The sequence below is a fragment of the Uloborus diversus genome, chromosome 8 (assembly GCF_026930045.1).
Source record: "Uloborus diversus isolate 005 chromosome 8, Udiv.v.3.1, whole genome shotgun sequence".
NCBI lineage: Eukaryota > Metazoa > Arthropoda > Arachnida > Araneae > Uloboridae > Uloborus > Uloborus diversus.
In genome coordinates, this window is record NC_072738.1 from 38,366,920 (window position 1) to 38,393,069 (window position 26,150).

Below are 26,150 nucleotides of genomic sequence, written 5' to 3' on the forward strand. Positions count from 1 at the left end.
GCCAAATGAAAACAATGAGCAAATTTGATTTGCTCAAAAAAAAAAACCATTTGTTTTCTGGAAAGATTTTTTACACTTTAAAATTGTATAAATGTTCAATATTTAAAGATATATGGAATCTTTGTTGTTTTTTCTTTTTAACAGAAAAAAAAATCTTGTTACATGCATTTATATACATGTGTGCACTGTGCACATACGTATGCACACAGTAACTGAAAGTTATGAATGTTGACTTACAAATGCCATTACAGTGAGCGCCGGTAATTGAAGTTACTACACTGCTGTTCACTGAACTAATTGTTATGTTTACCTGTATGTTGGTTTCCTATGTTAAAGAAATTGGTCAAAATGTTGCAAATTTGTAGCCAAGTATTCAGACATTGGTTTCTGGAAAATAAATACAAACTTCTCATTAATAAAAACCATCAAGAAATGTCAACTACAATTCTTGTTCCACTTGCATATTACTTGGTTGTAAACTACATATTATTTCTTTTATTTTTAGCTCTTCTTTGGTTAGCTCATGAGAAGTACCCATAGAGATTAAAAAGGAAAATATTAAAAGGAAGAAAATGAACTCCGTAAGTTTTCTTATTGATTTTCAATTTTGCATAAAAGATTTTTTAACTAAGTCAATGCCAAATTAATAAATAATTAATGTTAGATAGCAAAAAATGGATGTTTTGATGTTAAAAACCATATTGTTTTACGTAGTATACCTCACTCTTAGTTTTAAAGACATAAAATCACAATAAACAAATTAAACTCATATTTTGTTATAATTTTCCACAAGGATGAATTTAGGGAAAAGCCATATTGACTTAAGATTTTTTCAATTTTTAAGAATTTTTAGAGATAAAATAACAGACTATTTTGACTAATAGATTTTTTAAAAGATTACCTCCATTTTAGAAAGTGCTGTATGTTTAGATCAGTGGTTTCCAACCCCTGGGCCAGGAGCCACTCCCCATAAATTAGCCGTAGGCAGCTTTTTACTGGGACGTGGACGCTGGTCAAGAGCTAATATAAATCATCAAGCTACTCTATCAGTTTTTCGGGATGTTTCATAACTAGGATGTGGTGTCTCTCAAAATCACCGCTGTCAATTGATTAAAGGGCTTCCATGTCTGATCCCAAAAATTGTGAAATAGTTAGAAACTGGATGTGCACAGGATGTGCAGTCCAACTTGTTGAGAAATAGCAAGGAAGATAAAATCAATTTTGTAAGTATAAATCTGGCTGTTTAAAATCAGGGCTTATTTTTCCTGGTTCTGAAGAAGAGAGCTTCAGTGTGTGCGTGTGATTTGTCTCGAAACATTATCTGACAAATGTCTGGAACTCTCAAAACCTGAAAGGCGTCGATCAACTAAACATCCGGAATGTGTAGGAACTTTGTGTTCCTTTCAAAACAGGAAAAGAAATTTTTCCCAAAACGGGATAAATTTGGAAAAATCTTTAAGCAGAGCAAACTAAAATACATAAAAGTTTATTATGATCTATTTTTGTTAAAATTGCAAAGACAGATACAACTCACACCTCAGAAGAGCTAAACTATATCTGCAGCAAAATCAAATACAACTTTGAAAAGAAGAATTGATGAAATGTCAGAATATATGCAAAATAAGTTATCTGTCTTTACTTTGCTTTAAACAAACTGATTATTTTTCACAACAACACTTAACAAAAACACAATTGAATGAGAGCATTAACATAATTGCTCAAACTAATTTAATAGATTTTTACAATTTTTAGTTAGATGGCGGTATTAAATAAATGTTGTTATGTCAGTAAACAACTGGTAAAGATATTTTCATGCCTGTTAATAATTTTAAAAAATATAGTGAGGTACGTAGATTGACAAGATTGTGATTTGGTCAAAGTTTTCCTTATAGAGGAAGATTTTTATGTAAAAATTGCTGATATTGCAGCCAGGGCCGTATGCAGAGGGGGGCCCGATGACCCCCCCCCCCCCCCGAAACTTGAAATGTTATGTACTGTAAAACAGAAGAGAGTTTTTTTTTTACTTTCAAATGACAGAAAAGGAAAATAACAAAGTTTTTTATTCTTAATTTTGTAATTACTATTAAACGAGTGAAAATTTGAAGAAATACGGAAAAAGCAATTCTAGTTCTCATTAGCTGCAAAGCATACTTGAACCTCCTGCTCTTTTTCCATATTCACTTCAGAACTGTCCAGGTCCAAGGCAGCCCCCCCCCTGTCAGTTTGGTAGACTTGCCCTCCTCTCCTAAAACTGTTAGAAAACTTACACTGCACCGATTTCGAGCCTTGGACTCCCCAAGGGCCAGGCCTCTAGTTTCCGAGTAGGCTAGTATTCGGTGACCCAGTTGTGCCAAATTCAGCTCCTTGATCTTGATAAATTTTGCATAAAAATGGAAAAATTATGATTCTCGCATTTTTGTAGCATATTTTTCAAGATAAATTTTTGTGACTGATATGTTCCATGTCTTGCCATTTATTTAATGCTGAATTCAGTATTTTCAAAGTTCTTTTGTTATTGCTTGTTTTTATCTTACATCTAATGCATACTGTTAATATCTTAAGCATGCTTCTCATGCTTAACACTTACTCTACTCTATTTCATTTTCTGCACTACTTGTGATTGAAAAAATAAATTGTTTGTTTTGAGAAATATTTTGTTACATTTATTTTTAATTTTAACTTAAAAGGGGTATATCTTATAAAGTTAAAATCATTTTGTAAGACTATATAATCAACTTCTGGAAAGGGCAAATAAAGTGCTTTAAATAATTTCAATTGTTCTAGTTCAACTTATTTAAGTTTTTGAAATTCCTTGAAAAGTACTTCAATTTTGTCTCTTATCAAGAAAATAAAGTATGAATTGTCTAACTGGCCAGAATATATTACTCTTGCATTCTTATAAAGATGAGATTAGAACTTATTGCCCTTTCAGATGAATGACAGGTTGTTAACGTAAAAAAACAAAAACAAGGTATTTATATTTTTCATTGGTATTCAAAAATTCATGCAAATGTTATGCCGTGATATGCAAAACCTCAAACAATTTGAAAACCATACTCTTCAGACATGTAATTTTGAACACTTGTTAACTGCTATATTTAACCCCAAGAGATGTTATTGAAGGCGAGTGTAAAGTGGTGTAAGTCACAAAACGCTGCCCAACGTTTCATATCTCGGTGAATATTGATCGTACTAATTTCAACATTTTTGTGTTGGAATTCTTTTTCAATGGAGATTCTTTCCCGAAGTGTAAGTTAGGGGACCTGGGACCCGTATAAAAAGTTAAATTTTGTGTTTTACGACTCATTTTTATTTTCACTTCAAACTTTCAATACCTTAACTCTGCATCTGATTTTGAATATTTTGCATCTAGGACTAACGGTTGCGAAAATAAAGGTTTTGCAGGTTAAAACAGAACACCCTGTATATTAATTGATGTTAAGAGTGACTCCTGGCAGATTTTCGGACTTTAACCAAGTTCCTCTACTCTTCGTATTTTCTATTAAAAGTGGAGGGAACAAAGTGAAATAGATCATTTTGTTTACTTATTGGGTCATATATTAAATCTAAAGCTCAAAACTCGCGGTCGCCAGTCGCCAAATGCGACCAATTTTCAAAGTTTGGCGACCATTATTTTCACTTCTGTCGCCAATGTGGCTACCATTCAGCAATGCAACCTTCCCTGACCTATAATCTTGACATATGACCTCTCCCTAAATTCTTTTGTCCACTAAAAGTTCGGCTATCGGATCGCCGGGGATGAAGGGGGGGGGGAGTATTGTCCTCTTTCTGATGTCTCTACGTTCAGCATTAAGAATTATTTTTCCACAAAATGCAAATATTTTAATGTATTTTAAATACTATTATATTTATATGCAATTGTGCTATGTGTTCCTGTTCTGAATAGAAACAAAAATCGCAATCACGACTGCAAATTCGTTACAAAACTTGCTATTTCGAAAACTCTGCTTTCTTTACACGCGATCGTAAAAATAGACAAATTTCATACACCAATTTAGTAAATTGTGCTTTTTTGATCTTAAATTCATTTTTCAACTTTATTTCTCTTTAACAAATGGCTATTTCTTCGTTTTGCGGTATTTTTAAACTACACGTTTTCAAAATGGCGTCGCGTTGCTAGATTGTTCATTTTTACCAGTTAAGATGAAAATGTCCTTTCCAAAATAAATGAGAAGAATTAATTTTGTACATTTGGTTTACATATGAATAAACAAAAATGGCGCCCTTGAGTCAAAATGCATCGAGACAAGGTAAAAACGATATATCGCTAAAAATTTTTTTTTTTTTTGTGAGATTTTTTTTTTTTTTTTGAATCATATTGTTTGTTTTTCCCCTTTTTTTTTCTTTTCAAAATATAAAACTTACTGGAGGAGAGGACATATCCTTTTATTTACTTGATTTCTCCTGAAAAAAATTGTTATTTTTAAGTTTCGCGGTAAATTTTCAAAATGGCGTCCCGCGTTTTCAAAATGGCGCCACATTGTAGATTGTCCTTTTTCACTAGTTAGAAGAAAATGTCTGTTCCAAAATAAATAAAGAGAAGTACAATTGTGTTTATAAAACACATAAATAAAAAAAAATGGAACCCTTGCGTCTAGAGAAGGTGGAAAGAATACTGCTGAAATCCTTTTTTTCTTCTGCTGGATCTTTCATTTCATTTTTTTTTTCGTTTTGTTTTATATTGTTTGCTTTTCTTTTATTTATTCATTTTTTGACACTCAGGCTTCAATTTTTATAAAATTTTGCATGCATTTGGAAAAGCAAAAAAATATTTTTGTAGAATCGCAAATGGTTTAGGTTTTACATGCTGTTCAAGTTTTTGGTATTTTGTTGTTTTCTTTATCAAGGAACTAACTCGTCTTTTGGTTGAAAGCTGTGATGTTTCTAGAAGTTTTAAAAGCTGAAAAAAAAAAAAAAAAAATAATAATAATGATCTTCTTTCTTTATTTATTTATCGTGATGTATTTTGCTTAAAGATAAATTGATGCAGATTATAGTTTGCAAAAGATGTGTTAAATAATATCTGGGCAGGGGTGCCCGTTCCACCCAAGTTCAATTCCCCCCCCCCTCCAAAATGTTTCCTCAACCCTCTTTTCCTTTTTTATTTTTCAGCTCGCTTTTTATTTTATTAATTTTTTTAAATATTTTTTATTTACTTATTTATTTTAATTATCATTTTATAAGAAAAGTTCTTTGCTACGCCAATGACATATACACACATACTAAATAAATAAATGGTATAAAATAAATTAAGTAATTAGAATTAAAAAGTTTGGCTATCATTTTTTGAGATTTGGCTACCATTTTGTGAGGATCTGGTAGCCATTGGCTACCAATTCAAAATTTGAGTTTTGAGGTATAATTAAATCACTTACATATTCATTTATTGATTCATTTACATTCTTTTGTTTAATAGTTCACATCTTTATTTATCCATTCACTTACTTTCTTATTCATTCACTATTTTATTCACTTATTTATTTATTTTTTCATATTAGTTAATTTATTAGTTTATTGCTCAGTTATCTTTTCATTTTTTCATTCATTCTGTTATTTATTCATTCATTTATTTGGTTAAAAATATTTATTACAATCAAATACAAAATATTTCATTAGAAAAATATTTCATTTCTCACTTTGTCCCATGAAAAAAAATGTTAAAATTTTCCACTTTTTTTATGGCCCAAACTTACTGCCAAAAATAAAAAATAATGATTTATTGATTACTGTTGGCATAAATTTAGGTTAAGGTTAAAATCCAAAAGTTAAGATATTTAAACTAAGCCAACATTAACTGGCCGTGTAATGTCAAGTTGGAGACAAGCAAAAAACATGTTTCAGAAAAATACATTTATTAAATATGACTAGAATAACATCCCCATAAAATACACCCCCAAAATATCATAACAAAAGTGGTTCCAGAAAATAAAGAAAAATGTCACCAAAATGTCGATGCAATCGCTTGCCACTCCAAAGGATCAGCTTGAAGACTCACAAAAGGTCCGCCGAATCACACTTCAGGAATGTCCATACTGAACAGGCAACATTACACAATTCGTAGATCGGTGAGCATCACAGGTAGACACGTGGAACACACTTCCCCGACATTTTAATTGGCCGGACACAACACAACTGGTTCTTCACCTGGACTCACTAATTCCAGGACTTGGAAGATTAAATATCACATACCAAAAAAAACCCCCCCTAGCATTGCGGGGAAAAAACCCCCCCACAGGTGAGCCGGACTAGGCTTCACGATCAAACACAACAACTGGGGATCGTTGAGAGAAGAGAAGACGAGAGAGTGATCGCTGCCACTCGCCACAATATATATGTTTTATCAACCAATGAGATTCCATGCCTCGATGACGTCACCCCACTAACTTCTACTTCGACCATCACTCATTTGCATATTCCACTGCCGCGAATATTCGTACTCCTCTCCATAGCACGTGCGGTTAACGAGTGGAATTAATTCGAGTCGATCAGGTGACAACTCAACTTTTCTGAATCGACACATCGAGACATGCAATCTCCAATGATTTCAGTAAACAGTCGCCATTAATTATGGTGTGGGGGAATCGTCGATTGAAGTGTCAGCACCAACTAGTTGACAGGTTCTACTTTTACCAGACTGGGCTTAAAGTAGGTACACTTAACTTTAAATTATTCTCTTTAAATTATCGGCTGTGGACCGAGAATAAAAAATAAAATAATATTTTATGCTAACAAATTCCCCCCTTCTCGGTTACACAGCACGATACACTTCAAAACGACATGAAAACTGACATATTTCAAACAACAATTAAAAAAAATTTTTTTTTTTAAACACTTTTGAGAAACATTGAAAAAATTTACACATTTGAATATTAAACTTTTACATTTTCATAATTACCAAAAATGAGTTTGCACATTTTTTTCAATGTACCCCGAGTCAGAGGCTTGGTAAACGTATCCGCAGGATTTTCTGCACTTTTCACATACTTTAATTCAAATGTATTCTCCTCTACTAAGTTTCTCAAAAAATGATATCTGACATCAATATGCTTTGTTCTGGAATTTTCTATAGGGGAATTTGAAAATTCTATTGCAGCTATATTGTCACAATTAATTATAGACCCGGTAAATTTATATCCAGCTATTTCAAAATGTGATGTTTCTTCTAAAATCCTTTTTAACCACACCACTTCTTTTGCTGCTTCTGTCAAAGAGATATACTCAGCTTCCATGGTGGACAATGAAACACACTTTTGTTTAAATGTTCGCCAGATAATAGGTACTTTGTCAATGTAAATAATAATTCCCCCCATCGAAATCCTATCGTCCCTATTTGCAGCATAGTCTGAGTCAGAAAAACCATTGATTTTAATTTCATTTATTGCAGATAGACTTAATTTATAATAATTTGTATATTTTAAATAACCTAAAAGTCTTAATAAACACTGCCAATGTCTTTTACCCGGATTTGCTTGAAATTGAGATAATAGATTAACTGTATAGGCAATATCCGGTCTAGTTTTCCCTGCTATATAGGACAAACATCCCAATAAATTGCGATAAGGTACTTTCTCCATTTCTTTTATTTCTTGGTCCGTTTTTGGACAATCACCTAAAGACAAAATTGTACCTTTCGCTATTGGGAGGGTCGAGTATGGGTATTGATACTTTTCAAAATTTTCACAAACTGTCTTAATGTAAGAATTTTGGTGTATAAAAATTCCCCCATTGATTTCTTCAAATTCTACCCCCAATAATTTTTTAGTTCTCCCTAATTCTTTAATATCGTAATGTTTTGATAAATCCTGAATTGTTTCCTGAATTATGATTTCATTTTTTCCAAAAATTATTATATCATCTACATACATCAATAAAAACACATTTCTGTTTCTTGTATAAACACAGTTACTACATTTAAATTTCAAAAAATTCAGACCTTGGAGAACCCTATCAATTTCCAGGTACCAATTTCTCCCCGATTGATGGAGACCATATAGCGATTTCTTTAGACGGCATACCCAGTCTTCTTTTCCCGGGATTACAAAACCCTGTGGTTGTCGCATATAGATTTCTTCATGCAAATCAGCATAAAGATATGCGTTTTTTACGTCTAATTGAAAATGGCTCCAACCCAGGAATATCACCAGAATTGAGAAAAACATTCTGATCAGGGAGAAATTGAAAACTGGGGAGAAAACCTGAGAATACGATTCTCCTGCCACCTGCCTGTTTCCCATCGCAACCAATCTGCTTTTAAACCTGGCAATTTCCCCTTTTGCATTTCTCTTCAAGTCATAGACCCACTTATTACCAAGTACTGGTTTGCCAACTGGCTGGGGAACTAACTGCCACACCCCCCTTTCTTGAATCACTTTCATTTCTTCTGACATGGCTTCTTGCCAATGTTTTACTTCTGGGGTTTTCAAGCATTGATTATAGTTTTGGGGAATTAGCACTTCCGACAAATTTGCCTCTGGCTCGGGTTCCATTTGTTCCTTAGGGGAATTAAAAATATCAAACAAAGGATTATAAGGAACATTTTTACTTTTGAAATCAAATAGTTCAGGATTGTAAACAATGTTATTCTTCTTACAATATTTTTCTACATCATTGGGTGACTTTAACCTGGTTTTATTTCCCTTTTCATAGTAGTAGATATCAGTACGGTCCCCTTTCTTTCTTTTTACTGCATCCCTCACCCATTCAATTTCCTCACAAGGGGTGGGAGCCTTTAGTTCATCTATCTCTTTATCTAAGAGAACTTCACTCATAGGTTTAATAAAAGAATAATCATCATCATTGTCTACATTCTCATTCAAGTTTGATTTCCCCCAAATTAAATTTTCCCTGAAGTCCACATTGATAGTTTCAAAAATTTTCTTTAGCTCTGGGTCCCAAATTCTGTACCCTTTTGCTTGGGTTGCGTAGCCCACCATTATGCCTTTCTTACTTCTCGAGTCAAATTTCTTTAGATTTTGTTTTGGCATGCCTCTGTAGGCAATACATCCAAACCTCCGAAAATGCCTTACTGAGGGCTTGTTTCCCCAGAACAGCTCAAATGGGGTTTTCCCCCTTTCTTTTAGGACTGTTCTATTCCTGACATAATCGAAGCATAAGGCGGCTTCCGCCCAAAATTCTTCCCTTAGTCCAGAGTCTTTCAGCATTGCCCTAACCCCATTCATTAATGTCAAATTGTATCTTTCTACTACCCCATTCTGTTCGGGAGTATAAGGGTTGGTTCTTTCTATGCTGATGCCTTCTTTAATTAAGTGGGTCTCAAAATTAGAATTTGTGAATTCCCTCCCATTATCAGACCTTATGGCCAAAATTTTCTTGTTGAGGGCTCTCTCTACATGCCTCTGGTATCTAAGGAAATATCCAAAAGCTTCATCTTTTGACTTTAGAAAGTAAATAGTGGACTTCCTTGAGAAATCATCAATTATGGAAAAAATATATCTTTTCCCCCCTAGTGACTCCACCGGAAATGGCCCTGCTAGATCCATGAAAAGAAGCTCAAGTTGTCTTTTAGACCTTATCCCTGGAGTGGGCTTAAATGAACACCTTCTTTTCTTTGCAATAATACAAGGCTCACAATCTGGCCGGTTTCTACTTTTTATATTAAGTCCTTTGACACAGTTTTTCTTTGCAGTTTCCAAGATACTGTCATAATTAATATGGCAAAACCGTTCATGCCACAACTCCAGGTCTAATCCTTTGACCTCGGTTACATTTACATTTGGTGGTGAGTCACTACTTTGATTACTTAAAAATGAGGTGGGTTTTACAAAGTACAATTTATCAATTAAAAATGCAGAAAAAAGTTTGATACCATCATTATTAAAAATACATATTTTACCAGGATACCACCTTAATGAAAAACCAAGACTGTCTATCCTGGATCCGGAAAGCAAATTTCGTCTAAGTGTTGGAGCATAATAGACCTCATTCAATGTGATGGTTACTAGCTTACCATCTGTTTTAATTTCGAAAACAATTTTCCCTACCCCCTCGACTTGACTATTTACATTGCCCACAGCTACTTCCATTTTTGTATTTTTAACAGGCCTTATTTCACAAAATAGGTCCTTATCTTTACAGAAATGTGCCGTGGCACCTGTATCCAGTAAAAATACTGGTATTTCCTCCTTCAAATTTGTGTTGTTGGCCTGTACTCCTGATATTTTACTGATGGTGCAAAACATTCCAGCCTTAGGGGGATTACTTTGTTTGAAAAAATTACGATTACCTTTATTTTGATTAGTTGGTTTTCTGCTCCAACACCGAGCCGAAATATGCCCCTTTTTGCCACATGTGAAGCAAACTCTTGTTTCAAATTTATTAACATTTTCAACTTTCCGCCCAGTCTGGTGTTTATTCTGAACTGAAAAAGCATTAACACCTGAACTACTATTTCCAAAATTTTCATTTCCTAAAAATTTCAATCTTCCCTCTTCTGCCAAAAGTTCATTCAAAACATTTGAAAAGTTAAATTTACTTTCATCCCATCTATAAATATTTTGTACTATTCCCCTAAAATTTTGATCTAAACTACGTATTAGTTGAAATCCCTTTAATTTCTCATCCATTTTATAGCCATTCTCCTCCAACTGTCGGAGCAAACACTTCAATCGAGCCGCGAACATTCCAATAGTTTCTTTTTCATTAATTCTGCTAGAAAAAAACTCCTCCCACAATCCGGCAACACGGGCTAAAGACGGAGGTTCAAAATTCAATTTCAATGACGTCCATACAGCATATGGATCGTCTAAATCATCTATTAGTTGTTTTAACTCATCCTCTATGTTGAGGTAAATAATCGCCACTGCTTGGCCCCTCCGTTTCTTTATTTCTGCCGAAATACCTTCTTCTAATTTTGTTTGGGTTAATTCCCATAAATCTCTTTCTATCAGTACCATTTTCATATTTTTCGACCATGTTGCCCAATTGCAGGAGTTAAGTTTCTTAATGTTTCGATAATCCCGTTCCATTATTCTGAAAACTTTTGCAAATTTGTCTCCAACTAAAATGACATTCAACCACGCTCTGCTACCACTCTGTTGGCATAAATTTAGGTTAAGGTTAAAATCCAAAAGTTAAGATATTTAAACTAAGCCAACATTAACTGGCCGTGTAATGTCAAGTTGGAGACAAGCAAAAAACATGTTTCAGAAAAATACATTTATTAAATATGACTAGAATAACATCCCCATAAAATACACCCCCAAAATATCATAACAAAAGTGGTTCCAGAAAATAAAGAAAAATGTCACCAAAATGTCGATGCAATCGCTTGCCACTCCAAAGGATCAGCTTGAAGACTCACAAAAGGTCCGCCGAATCACACTTCAGGAATGTCCATACTGAACAGGCAACATTACACAATTCGTAGATCGGTGAGCATCACAGGTAGACACGTGGAACACACTTCCCCGACATTTTAATTGGCCGGACACAACACAACTGGTTCTTCACCTGGACTCACTAATTCTAGGACTTGGAAGATTAAATATCACATACCAAAAAAACCCCCGCTAGCATTGCGGGGAAAAAACCCCCCCACACGTGAGCCGGACTAGGCTTCACGATCAAACACAACAACTGGGGATCGTTGAGAGAAGAGAAGACGAGAGAGTGATCGCTGCCACTCGCCACAATATATATGTTTTATCAACCAATGAGATTCCATGCCTCGATGACGTCACCCCACTAACTTCTACTTCGACCATCACTCATTTGCATATTCCACTGCCGCGAATATTCGTACTCCTCTCCATAGCACGTGCGGTTAACGAGTGGAATTAATTCGAGTCGATCAGGTGACAACTCAACTTTTCTGAATCGACACATCGAGACATGCAATCTCCAATGATTTCAGTAAACAGTCGCCATTAATTATGGCGTGGGGGAATCGTCGATTGAAGTGTCAGCACCAACTAGTTGACAGGTTCTACTTTTACCAGACTGGGCTTAAAGTAGGTACACTTAACTTTAAATTATTCTCTTTAAATTATCGGCTGTGGACCGAGAATAAAAAATAAAATAATATTTTATGCTAACAATTACTAGCCGCCTGCGGCGACCAGCTGGTCCGCCTTTTTACGCCATTCGCCTTTTTGCGCCAGAGTTGCCGCCTTCGGCGGCTGCTTAGACAATTTAGCGACGGTATTAATCAACGTTTTTCTCTTTTTTCTCAATATTATCATTCGCCTTTTTACACCGATGTTGCTGCCTTTGGCGGCTGCTTAAACAAATTTCGTGGCGGTATCAATCAATCTATATCTATGTATATCATTAGTAGTTTGAATAAAATATTTTCTAGATCTATCTCCAGTTCCGTCGTTTGGAATATTTTTAAAGGAGGGGGTACGATGTACTCTTCATGCAAATTTTGTCGAAAAATAACAAAAAGCCCTTCCACTTTTATGTGAAAGCATTGTTTTTTCAAAGTCATGGTGTGAGTGGGGAGGGGGGCACTGACACCCCGTTGAAATTCCTTAAATGACGGACATGCCTCTTTCTTGCTGTCCATCTGCTATATCGAACTCTATATTTGTCTATCTATCAATCTATACGATCTGCGCATATCTACCTCCTGACAGTACAATCTTTTTTTATTTATATAAGTATTAATTCGAAAACAAAAACATTTTTTGTCCACTTAACCTCTATCTATCTCTGTATCTACCTAACCTAACCGCCAATTCGTAACAGAAACGAAGATCATGCAAAAAATCGCGGACTTTATTTATTTAATCAAAATAGCCCTCAAAAATAAAAGTTCTTTGTTCCCCGTAGTGTTCAAAAAGTAGCGCTTGCAAAAAAAAAAAAAAGAAAGAAAGGTGAAGAGAAGGAAAACGATTTCAGTTGGATCACGTGATGAGGTAAACTCGGAACTCAGCCGGCAAGCGAACAGCGCGCGTTGTGTTCTGCCATTAAAAAAATTGTAAAAAAAAAACTATTGCGTATTTTTCAAAACTTTTTTCTTCTGAAGAGGGCGGAATGTTTTTACTATTACCAACTAAAATTTTAGAATTGAGGGTTCAATACTTGTCACTGGATGGGTTTCGAAAAAAACTAAACCCAGAAAAAAATGTAAAATAACGGTTTTTTCAAAAATCAATAAAAAATACAAAATAATCAAAAATCAATAAAAAATACATATTCAAAAATCAATAAAAAATACAAAAATTGCTCTATCTTCAAAATTTTTTCAATCATCATATTTAAAACTAAATTTCCTACATTATAGTACAAAAAATATTTGTGTGGTGCGATTGGTTCGGGGTCTGTGAGGTAAAAAGTACTAAAAAGTGCAAAAAAACGCATAAAACATTAAATATCTTTTTTTCTAATAAAAATATCAAAAATCGAAGCCCGAGGTGCACTTTTTCAGCAAAAACTGCACCTGTATACCAAATTTCATCTTTCTAGGCCTTACCGTTTTCCTGGGATGCGCGCCACAAACACACACACACACACACACAAACATCTTATTTTATTATATGTATAGATAGATTACATTGTTCTTTATGTAGGGGAGACCGGGGCAAGATGACGAATGTCTTAATTTTTCCGTTTTAAACTAGGTAACTGCATCAACTGCATGATACTGGCTCTCCTATCCGCTGTTCGTTCAGCAATAGTATAGAGACGCTGAAATCGCCATATTTGTGTTAGTTCTGAAGCTCTGATTATTTACCGTTGCCATGGTATAACTTTTATGCATGTGTAAATAAGCTCTGCTGCATATACATATAGAATATATCGTGTCTCTTGAGTATTTATGAGTACCTTAGTTTAAATACTATCTATTACCATGAATAAATGTCAATTAATCGCCTTTGTTTATGGTAATGGAGAAGAATCCTTTCAAACAGGGGGCAAGATGACGGGCAGCAATGCTGTGCAAGATGACGAGCTTGCCTATTGCCTGTGTTTCGCAATTTATTAAACTAACTATGTTGTCCACTTCATTGAATTCCTGTAAACATTGTGTGTTTGTCCACGAGACCTTGCGCTTCTCCTCTGGAGCTAAAGGACGCATTGAATCAAGGGAGATATCGTTCGAAAGTGGGTGACCAGGGGCTATTTATAAACTAGTTGACCAAATGACTAGTTGAATGAATTAAACCAAGCAAAAAATCTCCTGCTCTGCTGATTATTGACAATCATAAATCTCACATAGTTTTGCAGGCTATCTTATATTGCAGTGAAAAAACATTATCATGGTTGGGTTGCCATTTCACACATCGCATCGTCTCTAGGTCCTGATGCGTCATTTTTCTGCCCATTGAAAACCTACTATAGCTGAGCATGTCACAACTTTATGGTCATTCATCAAGGACAAACTATCACAGACAAAAATATTGGTGGGCTTTTGAGCACCGCTTACTTCAAAGCAGCTGCAGTTGGAAATGCCGCTAAAGGGTTTAAAGAATGAGGTATCGAGTCTCATAATTTTCTTTTTTTTAGTGGACTATGACATTGTTGACTCTGAAACTGAGAATAATAGTGCTAATCCTCAGACCTTGGGAGTAGAAAATCAACATATAAACCCTCCAGATGAAGTAGAAGTTGTGGCAAATGCTGAGTACGATACACCAAAGAAGCATGTTAGTGTTTTTGATTTCAATGCATTGCCTAAAGCAACATAATGCGGGAAAACAAAAACTGAAGCTCAAACATTCTTGCAGGCATATCCATCAAAGAAATGTCAGAACAAGGAGCAAAGTGGAACAAAAAAAATAATTATTTGAAAAACAGGGAAAACAAGCTTGTGAAGCTAAAAAGGGAGTAAAAAAAAAAAAAAAAAACTCAGACCAAGTTCCTGTAGACCCAAGTCTATTACTGTGGACCCGTATTCATGCCAAGCAATGCAGTTGCATCAAATTCAAAAAAATCGTGTTCTAAGATGCCTTGCTTGGAAAGTGGAACCCTCCAACAGAAGAACGGATCCCGAGCTGTAAAAGCCAAGAGTGGCGGCATGAGGAATCTTCCAATCATGAAAAGGGTATTTTTATTTGTGTCTATTGTTATCTGTACAACTTAACACTAGAACATAATGCTACAATGCCTTACGCTTAATTTGATGCTTAGTAAGATGTAAAAACACAGTTATCGTTTGTAAAACTAGGTAACATATTCAAAACATAAAATATGTTCAACCTTTTTCAACCTTGTCATCTTGCCCCTAGGTCAAAGTCATCTTGCCCCAGTACCGGGGCAAGATGACGATTTGTTAAGGTTATTAAAAAAATAAAAATATCCTTCGTTATTTTTATTTGAAAAATTAAATTGTAATATATATAATACTGCAAAGGACTACTCTAACAGCTCATGTAAAATTAGTTTTACTATTCTTAAAAATATATTAACAAACCACAAAAATTTTTAGCATAGTCATCTTGCCCCGGTCTCCCCTACTTTAATTTTCAAAACAATATCCCAATTTGTCCTTTTTGAAAAATCAACGTCATCTTAACTATTTCACTTTGCCCCACATCCCCCTGCCTAGTAATATGAACCAAGTTTTTTACTGATGTCTTACTCTACTAAATATAATATAGCAGCCAGTTTGAAATTTATATCTGTAATTTACTAAAACTATTCGATGTTGTATCAAACAACAGTTTCTGGAATTTTGTAAATGTTTTCTTAAATAAGTTTTGGAAGTGCCTTATTTATTTATTTATTTATTTATTTTTATTTCATTTTATTTATTTATTTATTTATTTATTTATTTATTTATTTTTTGAGAGAGAGTTTTTAAAAAGACCTTAATTTGCCTTTTAGAAATGAGTGAATTTAGTAAGTATGCTGTAGCATCACATGCTTTAGTTGATAATTTTTCAAGGCAAACACTAAAATTCAATCCTGCTTACTGTTCATTGCAGGTCTTTCTAAAGTTTCTGTATTCAGAAACAAAACTATGTGTTTTAAAATGATTGTCACTGGTTGTGATTATGGAAAAGATACTTTGGCAAAGCTGAACTAGATTACTATTTTCATATAATTGCTATCTTCATCAATAGAGATTAGTAGCTTGATAATAATTATCTGTGATTAGTTTCTCAAAAAGTCTTAAGAACAATAGGATACAGTACTCTCTAAATTGTGATGTGACAGCAAAATTTACTAATCCGTCTCTGTCTGTGCATGCTTTTTTTTTATTCTCAGTGAATTGCAATTGTATTGTCTAATTAAAAAAAAAAACTTTCTAAGTGTACTCTGCAACTTTGAGCAAAAAGCTTGTTTTTAATTTTCCTAATGTTCTAGGAACTTGAGGATAACAGTGAATGTGCCCCAATGGCAACAGGGTCTTTGTCCAAGCGTCTCTCTGAGTGTTCTGAAGAAGAAGAACGTCTTAGGTATTACTTTTTTTATTGCTCTTTTTACACCTCAATCACACCTTTATTGCAAGAAGTTCCTTCCAGAACTAAAGGAGCCTACTTTCCCATAGACCAGCATCAACTTTGTTGCATTTGACCAATTTTCTCTTCATTAGCAAAAACTGCAAATTATGAAAAATGTACGTTTTTAACATTCGAAGCTGATTTAAAAAAGCAAAGTATGCCTCTCTCATCTGATAAAGTAGATATGTAAAAAATACATAAATGAGCAAATAAAGTAGTACAGTGAAACCTGTGTAAGTTGACCACTTGCGGTGCAGTAATTTGGTGGTCAACTTAGACAGGTGGTCAACTTATAAAGGGGGTAATGATTTTTTTTTGTCATTTTTTGCACCATGTATTCATTTTTTGACTAATTGACACTTACTATTTCTGTTCAACTCACTTTCATATTGTTTAGTATTACTTTGAAACAATAATTTAAAATGTTATTCAAATATTTTTAGAGATTATTTTCCCAGAATGACGTATAATGTGTCACGCAAATTTAAAATTTCAGTAAATTGATCAAAAAAAAAATCTTATTGTTTATGAAAAGTTACTCATTTGATATTAATAGTTCCTAAAAATTCATAGCCAATCAAAAATTAACAAATCTTTCGTACATTTTTTACCCCCATATACATTTATAACCCCATGAAAATATAATTTTCAACAAAATAACTCCTTATTGAAGTTTGGGGCACTTATTAGACCAGTTTTGGAAATTCCATATGTCTCCCAGCTAATTTTCTCTGGATTTCTCTCTTTTCAATTAATTTTAATATTTCATACTTTTTATCAATCTCAAGTTCAACTAACTTTCTTTTTGAAGCCATTTTATGTAAAACTATAACAAAAAAAGCAACAAGTTGGACTCTCATAGTTCAAAAAGGCAGTTGAAAATGAAAATGTCCTATCTCTTAATCCCTTGCACCAAAAATACTGTAATGCAAGTAACTTTACTCTTTAGCACAATTCCATTGTTGCCAAAATATTGCAACTAGAAAAAAATACTTTGTGTTTTTCTATTGACACATGTTTTCATTGAACATAGAGTACAAAATTCAGTCTCAAATAAAGCAACAAAAGAAAAACAAGTTTGGAGAAAAAAAGGGTTCTTAGTAGTTTTTACATGTGGTTAAACTCAAAAGGAGGTTTAGTTATGCTGCTGTTTCATTTAGTTGGTTAAATGCTGGTCTGGCATCAAAAATATTCTTGGAAAGCTATAAAAAAATAATAATAAAATAATAATTTGCTAAATAAAATTTTAAAAAATAAATCAAGTGGTCAACTTACAAAGGGTATTTTACAATGCTCCAAACCAAATTTGGTGTTCATTAGTGGTCAAGATAGACAGGTGGTCAAGTTACAGAGGTTTTCCTTCATTATATAAGATAGGACTAATTCCGTTCCTAACAAAAGCGGTCAACATAGACAGGTGGTCAACTTACAAAGGTGGTCAACTTTACAGGTTTTACTGTAGCACCTTTTTAACAATGCAGCTAATACAGTAAAATCTCGTTACAGCGAATAAATACCAAACAATGAAAGATCCATTTTAATGAAATAAATGTTAAGTTCTGATCTAATTTCTTGACATTGCTTGAATTCCATTTGAAAGAAATTCCCGTTCATGGTGTCCCCGCACCTGGAAAGTCATGGATTTCGACTATGATCGAAAATGGTCATGGAAAGTCATGATTTTCAACAAAAAGTACTCAGAAATCATGGAAACCGACAACTGATCATAGATTTTGAGTTCAAGATCATGCATATTCGAATCGTACAGATTAGGTGCACAATTTACGCATCTTAGCCGTTTCTAACACTTTAATGCGTAAATCCTGATATTTCACACATTTAGAAATCCGATTGCATCTGCAACCTTCGCTCGTTTTAATTTACTATGTGAGTCTACCATTTGGACATTTATTATTTGGTTTAGCATTATTTTTCACCCTCCTTATAAGTCTACTTGTGTAGTTGAGGACTTGCAAACTTCTAATTTTGCCGCTCGCATTCGACTCGAAAATTTTAAGTCATTTGCATCTGTGTTGATTCAAGAGAGACATAACAATTTTTATTCATTTTCAGCAATGTCTTACATTAATGAAAGTTTTAGTAATTAATAATTTGGTCTAAAGAATTAATTTAGAATGTTTAGGACATCGTTAAAATACAGAAATGGGTTGTGGGGCATACTGGAGTTGAAGGCCTTAAAATTCTAGAAGTCTGGGACAAGATTTGGTGTTTTTCTCTCTGCCTTCATAGCCCTGGTAAAAAAATTTGTGCTTTGAATTCATTTAATTTTGATTTAGTCGTATTTATCTCTGACTTACGTCAATGTTGAAGTCTAAAAAAATGGTAATTTGGTTTTGATCAGTAGCAATTTTCCATTTTTAAAACCAAAAATTAGAAACATATTCAGACTTGCACAATTTTTTCAATATTTTAACACAAAAAAATAACTTTTAGTGTTGTTGGTTTCTTAGATAAAATGATTTGAAAATCTTCCATTGATGTCAGTGTTAAAAAATTTTGAATTGTTCAAAGAATACATTTAAAATAACTAAGACCAAAAAATGTTTTCTATACATGTTCTTCATCAAGAGCTATTTTCCACAAAGTTTATTTGAAGCAAATCCATCTTTAAGTTTGAGATCTAGATTTGCCTTAAATTTTCCTGCAAACTCTTATGTTAAAATTTTTTGAACTGCTCAAAATTCAGCAAAAAATTGCTCAAATTAAAAAGTGAACTATGGGAATGTTTATCCTTAATGTGATTTTTCGAGCAAAAAAAAAAAAAAAAAAAGTTGTTTGGATTAGAATGTTTACTCAAAAGTTTTTTTGTTTTTGTTTTTATTGAGCGGGGGGGGGGGGGGGGGCTGATAGACTGAAGAACACACATTTTCTCCCAACCCCTGTCTTAAAACCCTACTTTCCAATTTTTTAATTTTCGATATTTTAGTTATTTTTATTTGATTATTTTATTAATTTTGAGTTTTCAGCAATGCTTTTTCAGACACATTAAGCCTTCTTTCATGCTCCCCCTCCCTTTCGTTTACTTTTATTGGAAAGCAAGCTAACAGTTTTTGTCGAACTAAAAAAATTTTAAGTACCATTAATATTTATAACAGCCTTTTAAAATGCCTAGTAGAAAAAGAAAAAAAAATTTAAAACAAGGAAAGTAGTCCCAAAAATTCATTATTAGACTAAGGACACCCATACCCAAAAATTGCTATTAGAAAAGTTTCAACAGCTTTTTTAAAACATCCTTACAAGAACGAAAACTGTCGTTGAAAATAGCCATCGCATCACCTAAAATCCTCCACAACAATAAAGACGAATCCTTCAGTGATCTGTGCCATCACGGAACAGCAGTTTTGTGTGGCGATAGTTTGGAATGGTGACATTAAAAAGAAACATTTTAGATTAAAAACATTTTGGACAGCAGCATTTTGTCCCCAAAGCCTAATAGAAACTGCTTCCCCTCCTCTAGGTTTATTTATTTTACAAACAAGCCTGCTTATTAGAATATTGGTTAAAAGAATATCTCGCTTAATTCAATATATATTGATGTTGAAGGTAGTTCAATTTCAAATTCTTCATATTTGTCGTTATCAACGTTGCTTTCATTAATTTTTTAAATCTGCATTTGCTTGAATTTGTTCTACAATATCCTCGGAAGTGATAACGTATTGGCATCAACAAATATTTATTATTCAAATGCTTCTCTACTCCACAAATATTTAAAAAAAGAAAAGAAAAGAAAGAAAGAAAGGACCGTCACATCACTTGTTCTCAGGATTTATGACTCATCACTAATTTTCGGTTGGCTTCGGAAAGTTAAAGGAATTTTTCCAAGAAAGGATGAACTAAGCTGAAAGTCAGTAGAAATTTTATGAATCACAAAAATATTGCACACTTTAAGCGAGGTTTGCTGGTTAAAAGCGAGTTATGCTCCCATAATTTAACATTGTACCAACCAAAATTTCCTCATTTCCTCGCTAAATCTGGGCTCGTTATTAGCGAGTTCAACTGTATTAGTATTAATGTAGTACTATTATGATTAGTATGTTTATATATAGTATATCATTCAACTGCATGTTGATTAAATAACTTTTAAAAGCTAAATGCATGGGCGGATTTATGGAAGGTCAGAGGGGGGCAATGCCCCCCAGTTTTGGGAGGACTTTATGTAGTAACAAACACATCTTCCAAAAATTAAAAAAAAAAAAATCATTATTTTTTCGTTCTTGAATAGTTCAGAAGAGCATGGGTGGATTTATGGGGGGGGGGGGGCAAAGGGGACAATGCCCCCCAGTTTTGGGAGGAGTTTATATAGTAACAACTTATCTTCCAAAATCTTTCTTTATAACAAAAAAAAAATCATGATTTTTTCTTTTTTTAATAGGAAATTAAAGTTTATTTTTTCTTTTAAACTTAAAATAGCCGTTTCTTACAAAGTTTGAACAATACTGTACAACTGTATAATCTACTACTCAATTTCAGAGACTGGAAAGTGCAAATTATTGATAGGTTCTAAAATCCCTGGAAAGAATTGGCGCAGTAATAGCCTACAAGGGCTCTTGAGCCAAAAACCCAATCTAACCAACCAAACCTTGAAAATAATTAGACAAGTCTTTGAAACTCTTAAGCAAAGTGTGCTTCAATTTTATTTCTTATCAAGTGTATAAATTAAGAATTGTTTAAATGGGTAGTATGTTACTCTCTTGATACCTATTCTCTAAATCTGTGCATTATTTCTTTTAAAGTATTAACTTGCATCACAAAGCACTTTTAAAGCATAAAACTTTAAAAAAAAATTATTTGCCTATTATTTCCAATTAACCCTTATAAGACTTCAAATGCAGAATTTTATATCCATTTTAGATAATTTCCTCCGGGGGATTAACCCCCGGGCCCCCCTAAAAACTAGAGATATTTTATATCCCATTTAAAAGGGAGCACTGCGTCACTCTCTTAATACCAGCCGCCTCTCTTTTAAGGTTAATTTAAAAAGGACAGCATGATTACACACAGTAATGAAAACGACACATAAAAAAGTAAAGAATGGCCTTACGCATCACAGAAAACAGACAAAAACATTAGAGGGGGGAGGGCAATTAAAAATGTTGCTCCAAGAAAAAAAATCCAGCCCCCCCCCCCCCCCAGGAACTCAGTCCTAAATCCGCCTATGGATAAATGTTTGGATCTTTTCCATTTATATGAAAATAATTTATTATTTAATTTATTAATGTCAAAGCATATTCAGAGCGTGTTAATGATTTTAGTGGCTGAGAGATATTCCTATTTTGTGGATTTTCAAACTTCTTGTTCTCAGTGGTGGTTCTAAGGAGAAGGGGTGCAGAATGTCTCAACTATATATGTTTTTTAATTGCAGTTAGTTCTTAATATATATGCAGCATTAGAAATCAGTAAAAAAGGTTCGCAAGGTTCGTTCCTACTGGTTCGCAAGCAACATCACTGGCCCGCTTTAAATTTAACACCAAACATGTTTACTCCTAATTTATTCTTAAATTATTTACTCTTTAAGATTATACATTTATTAAATTATTTTAAATATAACTTTAATTTTTAGCTCATTGATTAAACATTAAATTGTAACTATAATTATAGATATGTATTTATTTAAATGTGCAAAATTGCTGTATTACAAACCAAGTTCAGATTGGTAAACTTTAATATTAAATAAAAATGCAAATAAACAAGCCAAAAGAAAAACATTTTTCTACCGATGAGGAATTTCTAATATACTTAATGTTTCAAAAGTAAAAAAGTTTTGCTTGGCAAAGTTTGGCAATAAACATTTAAATATGTATCTTAAACAATCAAGTGTACGGTCTGAGAACCAATTTCATTTTAGCAACTTAAAACAGACTAAATTTGAGAATTTGACCATTTTTTACTTATTATCTTCCCTCCTCCACCCCCCAAGTTCCACAAATATCTACTAAATGTAGATATGCGATTCAAAATTATATAAAGCTATTTGAAAAAAATTGTAAAAAAAGTCAACCAACGGTTTGGCCAAACATGGGCTAGGCTTTTTTTTTTTTAAATTTTTTTCTAGCCAAGTGTGATCCAATATAGCCAGCAGTTGGTGTTCCCAAGGACCATTGATTATTTTTCTATAGTGTCTGAGGCAGGTTTCACTTGTCGGTGACCAGTGGACCAGCAGTAATTTCTAACACTGTATATGAATTGCCTTGTTGTTATATAACATACTATTATCCAAAGTTTTTAATGATATACAGTAGAATCTCATTAATCCGGAACGATCCGAATTAATATAAGTATGATTTAAACAAAATAACCCATAAATTAAACTAATGTACATAAAATTACTGTACACAATAAAAAATTGTATTTTAAATTCAAGAGAATGAAGTATAAAACTGCATAAAAGAAAGTTATGTATAGTAAGTACATACAATTTATTTTACTTGAAATAAACAGCAAATGAAAAACTGATGAACATGTATTTATGCAGTATGTACATCTAAATGGCTGTTCAGATTAAATGAAGCCTGGATTAATGCAGGTTTACTGTACATGAAAAACAAAAGAAAAAAGCCCTTGATTTTCACACACGTTTCAGATCCTATTATGATAGTTTATGAATGTGTAAAATCTCATGACGAGAAAACCAAATCCGCTTCTGCCAGAAGGAAAATCCTGGCTGCGCTGGTGATGAAACGGTATTCCTTCTTAGCAAAGGAGAAACAGCCTGGCGGCAGCCCTGTTCCCTTAATCTCAGCCCTGCAAAAACTATTACATTATTTTAGGACTTATATAATTTAAGCACTTAATGATATTTATGCTGGTGCTTTTTTCTTAATAAATTGTGCTAATTTTCTAAATTGCTAAGCTTTTAAAGTTACTTTTTAAACAACGTATACCTTTATCCTTAATGTGATAAGGTTATTAGTGAGAGAGAGCTACAAAATTAAGTAGCATTGGTTTTTGTAGATCACTGGCTGTATTTTATCTGCGCTATTTTGAAACTAGGAAACATTCTAACAAGGCGATATGTATTTAGCGTCTTTTTGGATCAGCAACATTTTGGCTTGTTGGCATTTTGACCATAAACCAGTGCTACAGTCAGGGGCAGATACAAAAATAACTCTTGGAGGGAGCCTAAAAATTGAACAGTGCACCCCCACCCCTCCCCATATACAATGTTTCATACCAAAGTGTTCGTGACTATTTTTAAATGTTTTTTTTTAGAATCACTTATGGCCAATCCATCTACTTTTAGGTATCTAAATACAATAAAATAAACCTATACCTCATTTGAGTTTTTATAAATTAATTTATATTTTAATTATAAAGTAGTATATAATTAGGAAAATCATAGCTTCATAACATATACATTTTATTGAAGAATTCAGAAACTATTTCTTGCGAATTTCAAAGCTATTACTGATTTGTTTGAAAAGCCATGATACATTTGAGATGACATTTTGACACTGCATGTCATTTCCTTTAATATCATGGTTTTGCGAAGAAACATGTGATTTCTTTCATTTTGTATTTTATAAGCTGAAAAATAAATCTATTCTTTCGCAAATAGCTTTTTAGATCATAGACTCTTTTTAGCATGTCTACACGTTATTTTTAAAACTGTTAACTATTGATTCCATCAGAGAAAAACCAGTAAGTTAAACGAATTTTGCAGCTGAGGCCTCTGACTCCAGTATTACTTCTTTAGCAAACAAATATGCTTTTATTCCAAATATGTCTGTGTGTTTTATGTTTGTTTTAAATTACTGTGAAAAAATTTTACGTTATGAAGAAGCCAATTAAATAATAAATGAAATAATTAAAATAATCTATCCTTTGGGGGGGGGGGAGACTGGGAAATATTAGACCTGAAAACAATCACACTTAAAATTCATTTTTTAATGGGGATTTGAGCCTATTGTATTGTTTTGTTTTTTTATTTCAGAAAAATTCCAAAGCTGTCATACGAAGAAGCTGCATTATACCAGGCCGGATGTTGTAAAAACGAAGATATTTTCCAGATGTTTTTAAGCGAAGATGCTAGTACAGATTTTGAATTTGAAGGAAACCCACTCAAGACTATGTCAAAAACAAAACTACATGTTGCAGTTTCATCAAAGAACCCAAGTGCTGTTCATGCTATTTTGCAGAGTGACCCAAGCCTAATTGACATGAAAGACTCGGAAGGAAATACAGCGTTACACTACGCTACCGGGTATGGACATGAAGAAATTGTCAAGATGCTTCTTGCCAAAGGTGCCATTCCTCATCTTCAAAACAGAAGGGGTCAGACGCCCCTTCACATTATTGTGAGTGGTCCTTTTTATGCTGAAGAAGAAGATGATATTTATAGTGAAGATGAAGATGATGAATATAGAGATGTAGAGCTCCAAGAATCTGTCGATGAAAGATATATAAGAGTGATGAAGGAGCTAATTGCCGCAGGTGCTGATTTGCTCCTCCAAGATAAATGGGGTAGGACACCCCTTCATATGGCTCTGCATTCCGAAAACAAGTTAGGAGCAGAAGTCCTAGTGGAAGGAAATAGTGAAAATAACCTTCAAGATGTAAGGGGAAACACTCCCTTGCATCTTGCTGTACAAGAGCAAGTTTATTACTTCAAAATAGTGAAGAAGCTGCTTGCTGCAGGGGTAAGTACCCGTATTCAGAATAATCAGAGCAATACACCCCTATTCATTGCTCTAAACCATGGATACACTGCTTTAGCAAACATCCTCGTGGATGCGGATAGCGAAAACAACCTTCCAGATGGGTTTGGGTTGAGTCCCTTGCACCAGGCAGCAAGAGAGGGACGTGTTCCAATAGCGAGAAAGCTGTTGTTTTGTGGTGCACACCCACACACAAAGGCTAGGAATGAAGACCGCTTTGACACTGGAAGAATTGGATACCCACTGGGAATTGCTATGTATTATAGAAGGAGTACTATTGTAGAACTGATTCTTTTAGCGTGTGCCTTGAGAGGTATTGTGATTGATTGGGAGAAGGATCTGGATTTTAAGATAGCGCTTAGTTGGATGGACAAGTTTCCTACCATACAATTCTACAAAGATTTGTGTGTGGGATTTGATCTGGAGGTCCAGAAGATGAAGGCTGCAAAGATACATAGAACTACTCTAGTCTCTTACTATGACTTTGCAAGGAAGCACGAAAGAAAGTTGGCTCTCTACCTCAAAAACAAAAACGTCGAAACGGTTTTAAATTCGATTAACATTTCTGATCACTTGCCAAATTACGGACATCTTATCACTTTTAAAATACACAGGGCTAAAAAGAGAAGGGCCCTGATCGCTCGTTGTCTGAAATGCTTCTACGTCTTGGGGAAAAAGTTGCCATCTGTGCTGAAAATAAACACTGACACCATATTAGATTGTTTGAGTGAAAGAGATATGCAAAATTTTGTCAAAGCTTTTAATTTCAAGGCTTGAAAACTTTATTTTTAATTAAATAAAATTGCTCAAAATAAGAAGATAAGACTTTGAAAACTTCCTTTCATGTGTGTCAAATTTGTGTGATTGCTTCAAAATATAGGCAGTATGAACATACTTATCACACATGGGTGATTTTCTCAAAATGTTAAGTTTTGCCAATGACAAGTAGGAAAAATTCATCTCGATTTTAATTGACATCATTCGTTATCCTCATATAAATAATAGCCGATGATAAAAGTAACCCGCGTGTTTCAACAATGAAACT

The 26,150-nt window shown here is 33.6% G+C and overlaps 1 protein-coding gene across 1 annotated transcript; it reads left to right on the forward strand.

Annotated features, from left to right (window-relative positions):
- Positions 1-506: 506 nt before the first annotated feature.
- On the forward strand, positions 507-25,882 carry LOC129228315 (ankyrin-1-like). Its single transcript, XM_054862991.1, has 3 exons — positions 507-581; positions 16,294-16,385; positions 24,382-25,882. The coding sequence occupies exons 1-3, from the start codon at positions 573-575 to the stop codon at positions 25,880-25,882; spliced, it is 1,602 nt and encodes a 533-aa protein (XP_054718966.1). The 5' UTR covers positions 507-572.
- The last annotated feature ends 268 nt before the right edge of the window (positions 25,883-26,150 follow it).